General features: G+C 43.1%; 4 protein-coding genes across 6 annotated transcripts in view; 1 reads left to right on the top strand and 3 right to left on the bottom strand.

Moving 5' to 3' along the window:
• stim1a (stromal interaction molecule 1a) overlaps positions 1–3368 on the bottom strand; it is a 28833-nt gene extending 25465 nt beyond the window's left edge. The window contains exons 1-2 of one of the 3 annotated variants that reach the window (XM_030380832.1): positions 2906–3368; positions 1981–2110 (exon numbers count right to left, since the gene is read on the bottom strand). In XM_030380832.1, coding sequence (XP_030236692.1) covers positions 1981–2098 — 118 coding nt within the window. In that variant the 5' untranslated portion in view covers positions 2099–2110; positions 2906–3368. The remainder of the gene's footprint in view (positions 1–1980; positions 2111–2905) is intronic. The other 2 variants (XM_030380833.1, XM_030380834.1) reach the window with 2 other exon arrangements.
• A 378-nt stretch (positions 3369–3746) lies between these two features.
• On the bottom strand, positions 3747–6565 carry LOC115528891 (post-GPI attachment to proteins factor 2-like). Its single transcript, XM_030337280.1, has 5 exons — positions 6171–6565; positions 5797–6046; positions 5429–5535; positions 5100–5208; positions 3747–4931 (listed from the first exon to the last, which is right to left on the bottom strand). Exons 1-5 carry the CDS (start codon positions 6336–6338, stop codon positions 4801–4803), a joined length of 765 nt encoding a protein of 254 aa, XP_030193140.1. The 5' UTR covers positions 6339–6565; the 3' UTR covers positions 3747–4800.
• A 378-nt stretch (positions 6566–6943) lies between these two features.
• On the top strand, positions 6944–11715 carry chrna10a (cholinergic receptor, nicotinic, alpha 10a). The gene is made up of 5 exons (XM_030337278.1): positions 6944–7178; positions 8499–8644; positions 8954–9108; positions 9685–10217; positions 10671–11715. Exons 1-5 carry the CDS (start codon positions 7118–7120, stop codon positions 11357–11359), a joined length of 1584 nt encoding a protein of 527 aa, XP_030193138.1. The 5' UTR covers positions 6944–7117; the 3' UTR covers positions 11360–11715.
• A 1085-nt stretch (positions 11716–12800) lies between these two features.
• Positions 12801–13966, bottom strand: LOC115528890 (olfactory receptor 52N5-like). The gene has a single exon (XM_030337279.1). It carries the CDS (start codon positions 13947–13949, stop codon positions 13011–13013), a length of 939 nt encoding a protein of 312 aa, XP_030193139.1. The 5' UTR covers positions 13950–13966; the 3' UTR covers positions 12801–13010.
• Between the last annotated feature and the right edge of the window lie 63 nt (positions 13967–14029).

Below are 14029 nucleotides of genomic sequence, written 5' to 3'. Positions count from 1 at the left end.
GCATTCCTTCACAGAACGCATGTTGTTGTTATGGAGATGACAAGGTTGTCGAATACAGATTGAAATGTGACCCAAGTAAGTAGGATCATTTCAAGTCATTTTAAATCTTGTCTGGCCATTGCAGCACAGTGTTCCTTTACATGTTTTGGAGACCCAAAGTTTCTGTTTGCTCGGAAATTCCTGTTCACCTCTAGCTCATAATGTCAACTGCTGCGACAATAAAGAAGGGACTACCCAAGTTTCAGGAAGTCAGCACTTGCTTTCTCTTCCCCTATCAGAGGCCCATCACAGGGCTGGCATTATCCGGATTATGAATCCCACCAGCAGGGCCAGTCAGACATCAGTGTGTTCTCCAATTTCTCCTCAGGGTATTGATGTGAGCAAATAGGTTCCTGCCTTTCAGGACCCAAGGAAATTAAAGTGCATGTTTCAGGTTCCTCCAAACTGTTACAGGCGGAGATGTACATCCTGCCACAAGTTTGTCAAAGGGGCTGTGTAATGAGTGAGCTTTTCATGATGTGATAGTTGATGACTTTGCTGCTGGAATTTTGGCAAAGTCACAGTCCACAGTACAGAGTCCTTCCTTCTCTAAATCAAACCATTGAGATTCTCTGATAAAGTAAAATAAAAATAAATCTATATATTTGTAAAAAACAAACTTCACAGGCTAGTAAACTTCACAGATATCACGCAGCCAAGATAATATAATGTTACTCAATGGCCATGTCTGCAGACCATGTTAATAACAAATGACTCCCGACCCAGTGCAAAGGATTATCTAAGAAGTTAAAAGGCTCCGCTGCACTGCAGCAAGCAGTAAGGCCACAGACTACTACAAAGCTCTTCAATACCAGCTTTATCTTCTTAATGAGAGGAGAGATATGTGCCTTCTGCTTAACCGATGCAGCAAAAAGACCTAGATATTAAGCAGCAACGAAAATCTTTTAATGAATTACTTAATACATGTTTAGATGCATGCCTTCACATTTCAATATCAGGAGATAGGAGGATTAAAGGATGATAGTAAACTCAACCTTACTGGCTGTCCACTCTATCAACTTATGCACGAGATCTCCATTGACACTGCTATTCTGTTAGTTATTTGCATCTATTGAAATATTATGCTATTCTTTGACTCTTGCCAGGGGTCGGATGCAGTGTGTCAAATACAGTGCTGCCTTTCACTACTTCTGCAATCCCCCATTCAAAAAACAAGTCTATTAATAGTGCTAAGGTACCTTGGTGGATAGCTGGATAGTTCTTATTCCAACCCATGAACAGTACATTTGGTACAGTACAACGAATATACGGTATCAAATGCCCCAATCTGTTACGCATGTACCTGACAAGCAAGAATGTCAACATTTGCCTGCCATTTAATTTCCAAAGATTTTATGTCTACCTCCACATAGTTGGAGAACAATACATGTTATGGCCGGCCTAGGAGAACCAGCCATGACCATGGATGTTGTCCCCACCCTACTCAAATTCCCTCAAATAAAGGGAAGGTTTGTAGCAAAAACATTTGGACTTCACTTTGATGGACGGTCAAGTATTTTATTATGCACAATAGCATCCTGGAATAGGCACAGTGCTTGGCGATGAAAAAAATAATAACTTTGTAGCCCATTGCAAAGTCACCCTAGCACAAATCCACTTCCTGAAAACAAAGAATGGCAACTGCTCCAACTGAACAGTGGGAACAACGCTAATTGTAACAACTCCAACTGACTCAGTTGTTCATTAGTCCAAACCATTGAACTAAACTAGCTAGCTGCGCCCTCTTGACTCTGTGCCACCATCTCTTATAGGACAGGGCTTAACAGAGAATGTCTGCATGACTATTCTCAGTGTGGCTACATTTAGAGCCTCGACAATGTAATAGAAGTAATGCAATCTCTTTAGTCTGGTGGTTGCCCCCGAGAAACGAATGCTACACGAAACAAATTACTCAATAGTTGAGTCATTATTGGTGCTTACCGCCTCCATTGTCAGCATGGTGATGGTCCGATGAAGATCCACTGCTCTTTTCGGGCAAACAGTCCCCAAAGACACACAAGCATATAATCCATAGGGTCACCAGTTTTCTGAACTCCATAACTGATGTTTGCTGGAAAAAGAAGAACAAGTCGTTGAATGGCAGTCACTGATTGTCTGACAATGCAAAGATACCAAGCCTGACTGCCAGACATAAACCCATGCAGATCACATCATGTCGATGTGTCCTTCCTGCTTCCCTCAACCCTGCAGTTCCGCAACAACGTTACCCAGTTGCAGAATATAATTAAGGGTTATATAAAGACCAAACAAACAAACACTGTTGTATTCTTTCTGCATTTAAAAATCGACCCCGTGTCACAGTAAATCGTGATACGGTATGACATTACATGAAAGCATACCACACACACACACACACACACACACACACACACACACACACACACACACACACACACACACACACACACACACACACACACACACACACACACACACACACACAAAAGTGACAGCTGCCTAAACAACACTGCCATGTCCTGCCAGACGCCGACGTCTACCATGCTAACCCCTGGTTAGCCAACGTTACACACACACACACCGACAGCCAACGATATCGTTTTCTTCCCATAGTATATTAAAGATGCGATACGATGACATCCACGGAGCACCGCTTCCTCTTACGGCAATGTTTCCCTGTTTAAACGGGTTAGCGTGTGGCTGGCCACATTTCCTCTATCAGATGCTAGCCAGCGACACCGTTCGCTAACCTGAGTAACGCAAAGGGAGGTAAGTTGGGGGCTACCGTTGCCTCTCCGGGCTGCTGTCCTCCCCCCGGGATGGCCGGCGTCCCTAGCACTGTTCCGTCATCCAAATGTGTGCTCTGTAATAATATAAATTAAATTACCTGTCATACACCCGCGCCAAGTGATCCGTGAGCTCAGCTCCGCGTTAACATTGCTGCGGATGATGATGTACTGTGGTCTGGAGTGACAGCGTAGCGGACTCCACCTCCTACTGCTGCTCTCCACCTCCTCCTCCTCCTCCTCTCCCCCTCCACCACCGAGCGGCTACCGGGCGGGCGAGAAATCCGCAGAATGCCGAGCGATCGTATTAAAGAGAGGGAGCGTAACGGTTACACCCGCCCTCCTGTCTCTGAGAACCTGTTCAAAATTGAAAATCACCGGGGAATCAACCTTTTGTGTCTGACTTGTTCAGACATATTGTGTTTTAATCATGACAAGATACTTTGATACCAAGTGGTCTGTTATTAGTTCAGAAGTCTCACAAATCCCACTTTAGATTAATATCTAAATACTGAAGGCAGTCAGTCAAGGCGGCGGTAGAGTGTGTTCCCTCTTTTTAATAAAAGGCGACAATGGGAGAATGCAGGGTTTTCTTCTTCGCTTCTCTATACTTGTTTTGGCAGCGCTCCCCCCGCAGGATGGGGGTGGAGCTAAATTGTATAATCTCGGCATTCCCCTCATTCTTTACAACTACGCCACCTGCGGGATTCCCTCGGTAGTCGGTCTAAGTAATAATAATGGTAAATACAGGCCTATAACCTTTTTATTCCACATTAAATCATGATCTTCAGAAAAAAACGAAGTCAAAACGACCTTTATGCGACCATGTCGTAGCAAACAGTTTTGTATTATTAATTGCAATGGCAATAGTAAGTCTGGTAGGTAAGGAGTAGAGAGTTTCATGTTTTATTTAAACCCTCTTTGACCTCGACCTCCCAACCCTAACCCCAAACTATTTAAACTTTCTCCCAGCCCCATGTTTAGACTTGGATATGATATATTGTCAGTCCTTCAACTATAACACAGAAACTGCTTAGATAGGCATTGTCATCATTAAGCTATGTCAAACGATACATATGACAAGTAAAGTAAATAAATACATACAAATGATATCTTCTTGCTTGGGGAGGAAATTAAGTTGTTTTTTTCTTCCTTTTTTGAAGCTTCAATAAATCATACAATCGTTTAGTTTGCCGTCGATTTGGCTCAGGCCAGTCTTCATTTGAAAAAAATATTGGTTAAGTGGATTTAAATGCACAACGGTATAATCCTTCATTTCTCAATTGAGAGAAAATAATACACTGAAACAAGTTTATTTTCATTTTATATATAAAGGCTATATATATAATTGTTCATTCATTTTTTGGGGGAAAATAGAGAACTGGTTTAATAACTTTGCAGAGGATGAATTTGACTGACATAAAAGTCCAAAACCAAAACATTGTTTTTTAAACCAAGGATGAGCTAATCCATAATCTTACACAGAAAAGAGTCAGAAATCCAACATGATTTGAAAAGTTACTGTTGTATTTACCATCATTTACCAGTAGTTATAAACCTAAGAGTGGTTTCAAATCGGATTGTTTAAAATATGACATATTATTTATATATATATATATATATAATATGTCATATTTTAAACAATCCGATGTATATATATTTATAAAGAACATCACTTTATTTTGGTGAACCTAATTTTTTTAATATTAGGCCTATATAAAAGGTCACATCAGTTATCAAGAGCAGACAGAATATCCACAAGGGGCATTTCATATAGCAACTGGGATGTTTTTCTGTCATCTTGTGAAAGATTGAAGGGACTTTCCTCTATTATAATATTGTCACTGAACTGGATGATTTTATGACATAATGGACCCAATGCATAAACAAATGGCTGATTCTACATCATCTCACTAATTCCTTCTGAACAGATGTGAGTATCTAAGGTATATATTGACCGGTGAACTGGCATGACTTGTAACCTGCGGTCCTCCAGTCAGAAGACTTTATCCTCATTGGTTGAAATGAGAATGAGCTCCCTGTTCTTGAAGTCCCATACAGCTGTGAGGTGGAAGGCCATGTTGGTCAGCACCACCAGATACTCAAACAGAGCAAAGAACGTGTAACCTTATGAACAGCAGGGAGAGGGAAAATAAGAATCACAGATTAATTAGCTGCATCTAAATCAATTTTTGCATAACCAACATAATATTTCTCTGTTTTGATTTAATTTTAAATATTTTTATATAGATTCTCAGCGATACATTTTGAATAATGGTACACTAATATACTTACTTCCTGGTTCACAATACAAGTTGTGTTTCACGTAAAAGTACACGGCGAAGGCGCAGAATGAAATATTGAGGATTAAAAGACGAACTTTCCAAAGGTAAGACTTGCTATCCTGTAATAAATTAATAAATAACACCACATTTAGAATAGGTTATAGGCGTACATTATATTGAGTTAAGAAAATACGCTCTATTACTATTCTAATTAAAAAAAATATACAAAAATACTATTCTAAATACAAAATAAATGCACTGTTAAAAAAGTTATATTTTCATGTAATTTAAGTTGTATACTTGAATTAATGTTGAAGGGTTTCAAATAAAGGGCGTTACCTCTGGGTTTAGGGAAAACTTCTTGATGGTATTCCATAAGCGGCAGGTGATAATCATGTAGATGATGGAACTTATAATAAAGAGCACAAAGCCCTCCTTGTGTACAACTGAAGGTTCAACCGGTGATAGAGGGGATAGAGGGAATACATTTTTTATTACTTTTTGTTTACTTTTTTGTTTCTACAATCAAGCAAGACAAATAAAAAAAACATGCAAGATGCACACATCTCACACACAATCAACAATATATCATCAGTAAAGTAAAAGCGATTGTGTACCTTACTGCAATTGGGACAGTCTTGAAAAGACATACAAACATGTATCATTGATTATATGTTTTAAAAATAGACAGATATGGGTTTACTCACGGTATTTCTCATTGGATGACACATAAGTAAGTAATAACAGACCAAAGTTCTCCGAAATTGAGAAGGCCACATTTAGGAATACAAGCGAACTCTCTGGGAATTTGGAAGAGAAATGGCCCTTGTAAAATCGAAAGTAGGTGAAGGTCACCAGGAAGCGAGGTGCTGAGTGCAGACCGATGCAGAAACGCCAGATATTGCCCTCCGGTTCCAGGCTTATTGCTGCGCTTATCGATGGCAGATAATTAGGAACCTAAAAGCAGAACACAACATGACTGATCAACGGACGTTCATTGCACTTTACGGCAGGCCTCATTGTAACAGTTACCCTGTGTGATCAGTGAAACAAAGAGAAGTTTATTGTGGGATGATATTACCTGACAATGAGTGCCAGTCGAGTCTTCAAAATGAAATATAGAGGATATTAAGACGCACGTAGTGAGGCCAACCAAAGGTAGAAACACAGTGCCCAAAACACAGGTGCTGAATGAGATTCTGATGGCCGGAGGTCGCTCATAGCCCAAGAAAGGGGAGACTTGTAGCATTCTGGATGGGAATGGATCAACGGGATACCTACATTTAAGCCATATCAACGATTATGTCCCGTTTTGACTGATTTGGTCAACGCTCAAGCATCGATCGGTTCATTCACTGGGGCCGACTATTCGAATTGTCAACAACGGCGTGTCTAAACCCAGCATGCGTTAAACTAAATTATTTTTTTAATAATGTAATAAATGCCTGACAATAACACCTGCATTCCTCGCCTATCTCTCGGACGGAAGCTGAGAGGAGAGAGTGCCGGTACCCGGAAGAGGACGATACAGCCAATCCAAGCACAGAGATCAACATGGATGGGTAGCCTATTCAAATGTATGTTTTCAATAAAAACGATGTCTCCTCCTTCACAACCAATAAAGCACCATCCAACGTTGCCTGGATTCTCCAACGGCATGGTCAAATGTTACAGGGGAGACCGGGCGTTGTCCTTGGTGCTGAATCTGTTTCCGTTATAAAGGAAACACAGAGACTATTTCTATGTGTACTTTGTGGCTCAGGATCCAATTCCACCATGTGTGGGTATTATGTGGCTATTTGAATACACGATTAGAGTTGCCCTGTTGTGTATGTGCTCAATGCTCACTCTCACGTCAGCGCATCTGTTCACTACCCTGCCTGCCCTATTTTATCAGGCGCTCACTGGGGAGGAATCTGGACCTGGCAGAGTAGCGGACTTCATTCACACTGCATGACTGAAATACTATAATCACACTTTTATTTTTAAATTAACCTGTTCAAATGGTTTTAAAGTCGACATAACAAGATGAAACTATGGAGAATTCAGACTTCCCTTAAATTGCTTCTGTTTGTCAGTGTTTTACCAAGTAAGTCTCCTTTCCAATTGTTTTTAGTATTTTTCGCCTATATATAATAATAATGATAATAATAATAACGCAGTTATACAAAATAATGATATTCATTAATTGGCGATTTTCTTTCGAAATTACCTGATGTGAATCAGTCTAGAGAATAAGATGTTTCATGATGAATATAAACGGAAGAGTGTCTCAGTTTACTATCATTACTATGTATTAGATGGATTGCGATAAGTGTAATGATAATTATTATTATCAGTGATAGAAGCATTGCAGGTGTAATTTTGTATACATGTATGTATGTCTTCTTCCTATTCCCCTCAAATGCCTGTAGCAATGGAGGATTGACATCTGGCTTAACCGAATCCACAATGAACACTCACAACATTACTTTGATGTTTGTAGCTCAGAAGACAAAAAAAAATCCACACCAGCCTCCCCAGCCATAGGTAGAAATAATAATTCCTTTATCAACCACATATCAGATAAAAAAAATGACAGTCAAATTTCACAGATTCGTGCATCAATCCAAAACAAATCTGAAAACACACAGTATAGCCTTCACAGAACCAATTTTTTCATTATAAGTGCCCGATATGAGAGGTGTAACCACACCACAGTACAGCTGATGTTAATCCTACTGCAGGTGATGTGTCAGGGGTGTATGTTGCTATAGGCGTGGCATTATTGATACAGTATGTGCTGGATGGATTAGGGTCAGGTCAGAGAGGAGCCATGCAACACATGTCCGCTCACAGACATATAGAGAGCAGACGAGATACTACAACGGCTCATCAGGCCACATGTGCTTTATCTCCTAGAGCGGGAGATCGGGGAAATCCCCTGCCCATCTGTCTCTAAACATGCTCTCTCCATCACCGCGTTCCGCCACCGCATCCTTTCAGCTACAACAGAGAAAACTCCCAGTCCCATGACGTCATCACATCCTCATCATCCTCACCATCATCATCATCATCATCATCATCATCATCATCATCATCATCATCATCATCATCATCATCATCCCTATAATCATCATAATCCTCAACGACACAATACAGAATGTAGCCCTGCAATTTAATCTGTATTTACATTTGCCTGTGGAAATGCACGTTGTTCCTTTATCATGGTCCAATCCATATTAGTGTCATCATTAGAAGCCTTACATCATCATCGTTGTTATCAATACAAATAGTTGCCAGTTTTAGTGAGAATGAAGTGGATTAGGTGGTTCTCTTCATGATGGATGGTTACTAAAGGAAAGATTAACATGGACCAGGACCAGAGAAGCCTTCAGCCATGTCTCTCTCCTCTCCCCCACTGCCTCAGCATGTTGGACGGCCAATGGGAAGTATGCGCAGAAGCTCCTGACTGACCTGTTCGCCAACTACACCAGTGCACTGAGGCCAGTTGAAGACACCAACACCATACTGAATGTGACCCTGCAGATAACTCTGTCACAAATCATTGACATGGTACTGAAATATACATATACATTACATTGCATTTCCATATTGTATAAAATATAGACTCACGCCTGTTATTTGATAGGCTCTCTTGTCATTTTGTGTAATCGGGGAGGAACGATAGTCTCATGGCTAGGGTGTATGCCGCCCAGCGTAGAGGTTCGGTGTTCATACCCCAATGCCATCGCTATCATCCAAGACATGTAGTAAACTTAATGTACATTTAAGTCACTTCGGCTCTATGGCTAACTGAGATTGTAGTACAGCATGATGTGTGTGAGTACTGTGCTTCTGTTAATGCTGTCCCATCCTTTGTAGGATGAACGCAACCAAATCCTGACAGCATACTTATGGATACGCCAGGTGTGGGTCGATGCGCATCTCAGCTGGAGTAAAGACGATTATGATGGACTCGATACCATCCGTATACCTAGTAGTTATGTATGGAGACCTGATATAGTCCTATATAACAAGTAGGTCGGACTGGTATCGGGTAGATCAAGGGAAACGCTTGCTAGCACTGTAGTAGTGTGGTACCTCTTTATTGTCATTATAAAGGCACAAGCTGAACATTTCTTGAAGCCATTATTCATGGGAAATGTTCAGACCACCTTCTGCCTTTTATACACCAGTTTCGTATGTTAAAAAGATTAATTATTAAAAAATAGGTCATGAATGATGATTCAGCTGCCGAATTGAGAGGAAATGAAAAATATCTTAGCTATACTAAGCTTAGCCATTGCTTTCAGTTGGTTTCGGTTTAGGGGTTGAGGTTGAGGTTAATTTAGAGATTTATGATGTATTAGCTCAAACATTGATGTAAATTATGGGAAGAAGGCAAATATACTGTAAGATACACATAAAAGGCAGAAGCAACCCTGGGGCGTGAGTACAACTCTTCAAAGAAGGTTGACTCAGGTCCTCAGTTGGTGAACCTGTGCCTTTGCAGATATTCATCTAGAGACCCATTCGACCACATTCTGTCCTTTGGCCGAATGTGAAAAAAAAATCCTTTGGTTTGTTCGAGAAAGGTTTTCTCTTTATTACAGCGCAGACGAACACTTCACGGGTTCCATGGACACCAATGTCGTGATCCGCCACGACGGTCAGATCATGTGGGACTCGCCGGCCATCACCAAGTCCTCCTGCAGAGTGGACGTGTCCTTCTTCCCCTTCGACGCCCAGCAGTGCCGTTTCACCTACGGCTCCTGGACCTACAACGGCAACCAGCTGGACATCCAGAACGCCATGGAAAGCGCAGACCTGGCCGACCTGGTGGAGAACGTGGAGTGGGAGGTGGAGGGCATGCCGGGCAAGAGGAACATCATCCAATATGGCTGCTGCGCCGACCCCTACCCCGACGTGACCTACACCCTCATGCTGAAGCGGAGGGCCTCCTTCTATGTCTTCAACCTGCTGATACCGTGCGTGATGATCTCCTTCCTGGCCCCGCTGGGCTTCTACCTGCCTGCCGACTCCGGGGAGAAGGTTTCCCTGGGGGTCACTGTGATGCTGGCCCTCACAGTCTTCCAGCTGCTGGTGGCAGAGATCATGCCCCCCTCAGAGAGTGTACCTCTTATTGGTAAGGAGTGACGCCCAGTGTCTCTGCCCTCGGAGAGTGTACCAGTTAAAAACGCTGGAAGCTTTTTGTGGGCCTGGTATTTGTGGGCCTGTCTTAGTGGGCCTGATGTTTTACTTGCCACCAGACAAAGCCTTCCAGGTATGCTGTTGACGGCTAAAATCATGTTGACAGGCAAAATGCAAAATGCTAAAGCTGATTCAGTTAAGTTTGAAGTCCTCATTTCAGTGGAAATATTTCTAAAGAAAAATACCATTTTGTACACGTGAGCAACATGGGGTTCAAAACAAAATCTTTGATCATTAATAATACCCAGATGTGTAGTTATCCACCAGGTCAACATCAGCATCCCTAAGAGGGGATTACAGGCCTAGGATTCCTCATCTAAAATCAACAACCATTTCTTTTGTTGTTTTATGATTTTTAACAACTGGATATCACATTTGTCCTGAACAGGAAAGTATTACATCGCAACGATGACAATGGTAACCACCTCCACCGCCCTGACCATCTTCATCATGAACATCCACCACTGCGGCCCTGACGCCAAGCCGGTACCCAAGTGGGCCAAAAAGGTCATCCTGCAGTACATGGCCAGGATGTTCTTTGTCTACGAAGTAGGGGAGAACTGCATGACGCCCCAGCCTGAAAAACAGGAACCGGCTCCGCCCCGTTCGACGAGGACCACGCACTGGGCCCAGAACGGGCAAGCCGGCCCATGCAGAGAGAACCCCTCGCTGGGAACGGAGGGAGACCGGGACGCGGAGAGCGTCCAGGGGGAGGAGGACACCGATCAGACGAGCACGCTAGGCTCGCTGGGTACGAGCCCCACCAACCGGTACACCAGCTGGAAGAATGGCGTTTTCCAGAGCATGGACTGTGGGGGCTCCCCTAGCACCCGGATGAGGAGCAGGAAAGGGGGAGTGAGCGACGGGGAGAACCGCGAGAGAGAGGCGGCCTGCCTGGAGCCCCAGCTCCTGCAGAACATCGAGTACATCGCCAACTGCTACAGGGAGCAGCGGGCCACGCAGAAACGGACCGGGGAGTGGAAGAGAGTGGCCAAGGTGCTGGACCGCTGCTTCATGTGGATCTTTTTCATCATGGTGTTTCTTATGAGTCTACTTATCATGGGCAAAGTTGTGTAACAGCTGGCAGATTCTGTTGAACGATTTGATAATATGATTCCAAATGTTCAATATCATAGTTATTTTTATTTTTTTAAACCAATGTAATGTTAAGTTGAACATTAGCTGTATCTACACCCACATTTCCATTCTTCCTCACATACCTTTATTTACCAATGTGTAGCACTTAATATATTGCCCATAGCGTCTGATGGTCGAAATGCTTTGTACAGAATAATTTAATGAACTTTAAAATAAACATGTCCATAATGCCACTATAAAGGAATTCATCCATCATGTCGTCAGTAGTTAGATCTTGAAATCACCACTAGAGGGTGGTAGAGAATAAGGTATGTGCACCCCTGTACCAGCATTGCATTTATTTCACAACAACTGGGCCACCTACGACCTCATCCCTATAATCATGATAATGCTCAACGACACAATACAGAATGTAGCACTACAATAATATGCAATAATATAATATATAACTATAATATATAACTATATAAAAACGGCTATTTCATTTGACTTTTTTCACATATTCATACAGTGCAATTTCACTGGACATGCTTTTAAGCAGGGGCGATTCTAGGCACGGGCGAACCGGGGCCCGGGGTGCCAATTTTTCATGACACGTGGGGGACGCCATGAGCAGTTAAAATACGAAGAATCGCGAAACGGTTTCTATGATGTATCATGACATTGTGTGGGGAATTGGCATATTGGCGCCCCCTCTGGCTGCAGGCGCACCTGCTTGTTGAGGAGGCGCACAAACGGACTGAAACCAAGGGCATTATTTTGCGACGAGAAGCCCCTCGGTTCGTATACCTTGCGCGATGGGCACGAGCACCGATTAAATATTCACGTGGACCTCTGGAGCACACGCGCACTTCTGACCTGCCTCCACCTTATTCTCTTCAGAAGTTCCTAACTTTATTTTAATAAAGTATGTATTGTTCAGCATGATTCAGTCTACGTAGTAATTTTGGGTTACGTCTTCCTACCAAAGCTGAGACCAAACTTACGGCCTTGACTGAAACCCCCACTGAAGTTCGCAGGGCGATGAGACAATAATATATTATTATTATTATATAATGTAATATTATTATATAATAAAATACAAGAAAATATATCTAAAATATAGACTCCAGACTATATTTATATGTAGTTATCTGGGAGTGCATATCTAAATCACAAACTAGGCCTGATGGTCCAAGCCCTGTTATATTGTGTTTATAATATTACTATTACTATAGTACCATTTAGTAATTAAGACGTTTATCTCCAACGTGACTAACTTATTCAAATTCAGGTGATCATATGGTTAGACATCTGATCATATGGTTAGACATGGTTAGACATGGTTAGACATCTTGCTCAAAATGGCCCACAGGTAAGCTGCAGACATTTGGGGTTGAACCCAGCAGCTGACAGACAGAGGAGATGAACCTGAAATTGGCTGTGCTGTACTTTTGATCGGTTATCTGCTTGGTAATTGTTGATGTGTGTGAGGGGGTAGGTGCTTGTGTCTGGGACTCAGCACCTCATCAATCGGGGTCCTTGATCAATTTACAATATCAGCACACACAAATGCCCCTCATCTCCAATGTTTTAACATTAGAAACACAACACAAAAACAACCACAAGGAACGTCCCATTATAAAACATGTTAAAAAGATGGAGTGACCTTTCTGCCAAACACTTGCAGTATCTTATCACGCAACGACCTCGTTTGAATTGCATATATAACTGGATTGAGATTAGCGGGAAGGACGTGGAACAGGATGTAGGCGATCTTCCTGAGGTCCGGGTAGTCGGGGAAGCGGTGCAGTATGATGGTCAGGAAGCCCGACCACAGCATGATGAGGTAAAGCACCAGGTGGCTGGCGCACGTCTGCATGGCCTTGCTGTTCAGCTCCTTGTTCTTGCGCATCCAGCACGCCAACGCTATCCGGAAGTATGTGAGCGTTATGCAGAACATGGAGGAGCTGAACAGCGCCACCGTGAAGAACAGCCCGTAGATGTTGTTGACGGACACGTCGTCGCACGACAGCTTGAACAGCGAGGCGTTGTCGCAGTAGGCATTCTGCACTAGCGCGCGGCAGCGGCTCAGCCGTACCGTCAGGCCGATCAGCACGGACACCAGCAGGACGGACACGGCCCACGCCGCGGTGGACAGCCACGCCACCGTGCGGGTGGTCATGAGGGAGCCGTACCTCAGTGGGTGGCAGATGGCCACGTAGCGGTCGAACGCCATGATGATCAGGATGAGGTGGGAGGCCGAGCCGAAGGTGTGGCTGCAGAAGGCCTGCGCCACGCACTGGTTGTACGTGATGAGTCTCTCGGTGGACACGATGTCCACCATGAGCCGGGGAAGCAGCACCGTGTTGCCTATGAGGTCGTTCACGGACAGGTTGCAGAACAGCATGTACATTGGCTGGTGCAGGCTTTTCTCGGTGACGATTAGCGTGACCACGCCGATGTTGGAGACGAGGATGAGTAGGTAGACGAAGAGAAGCAGGAGGGCCACAGGGTAGGTGAACTGGGGGGAGATGTTGAAGCCCTGGATCTGTAGGATGTCCTTTGTGATTGAGTTGTTGATTTCCATGCTGATTTGGAGGGCAACAAAGAAACCTATGCACAGATTTTCGTCAGAGGAGAGATTATTATGCATAGCAACGGAGAAAG

This window comes from Gadus morhua, chromosome 16 (genome assembly GCF_902167405.1).
Source record: "Gadus morhua chromosome 16, gadMor3.0, whole genome shotgun sequence".
In the NCBI taxonomy this organism is placed as follows: domain Eukaryota; kingdom Metazoa; phylum Chordata; class Actinopteri; order Gadiformes; family Gadidae; genus Gadus; species Gadus morhua.
The sequence above is the reverse complement of the archived record's forward strand: the minus strand, read 5'-3'. Positions and strand labels throughout refer to the sequence as shown.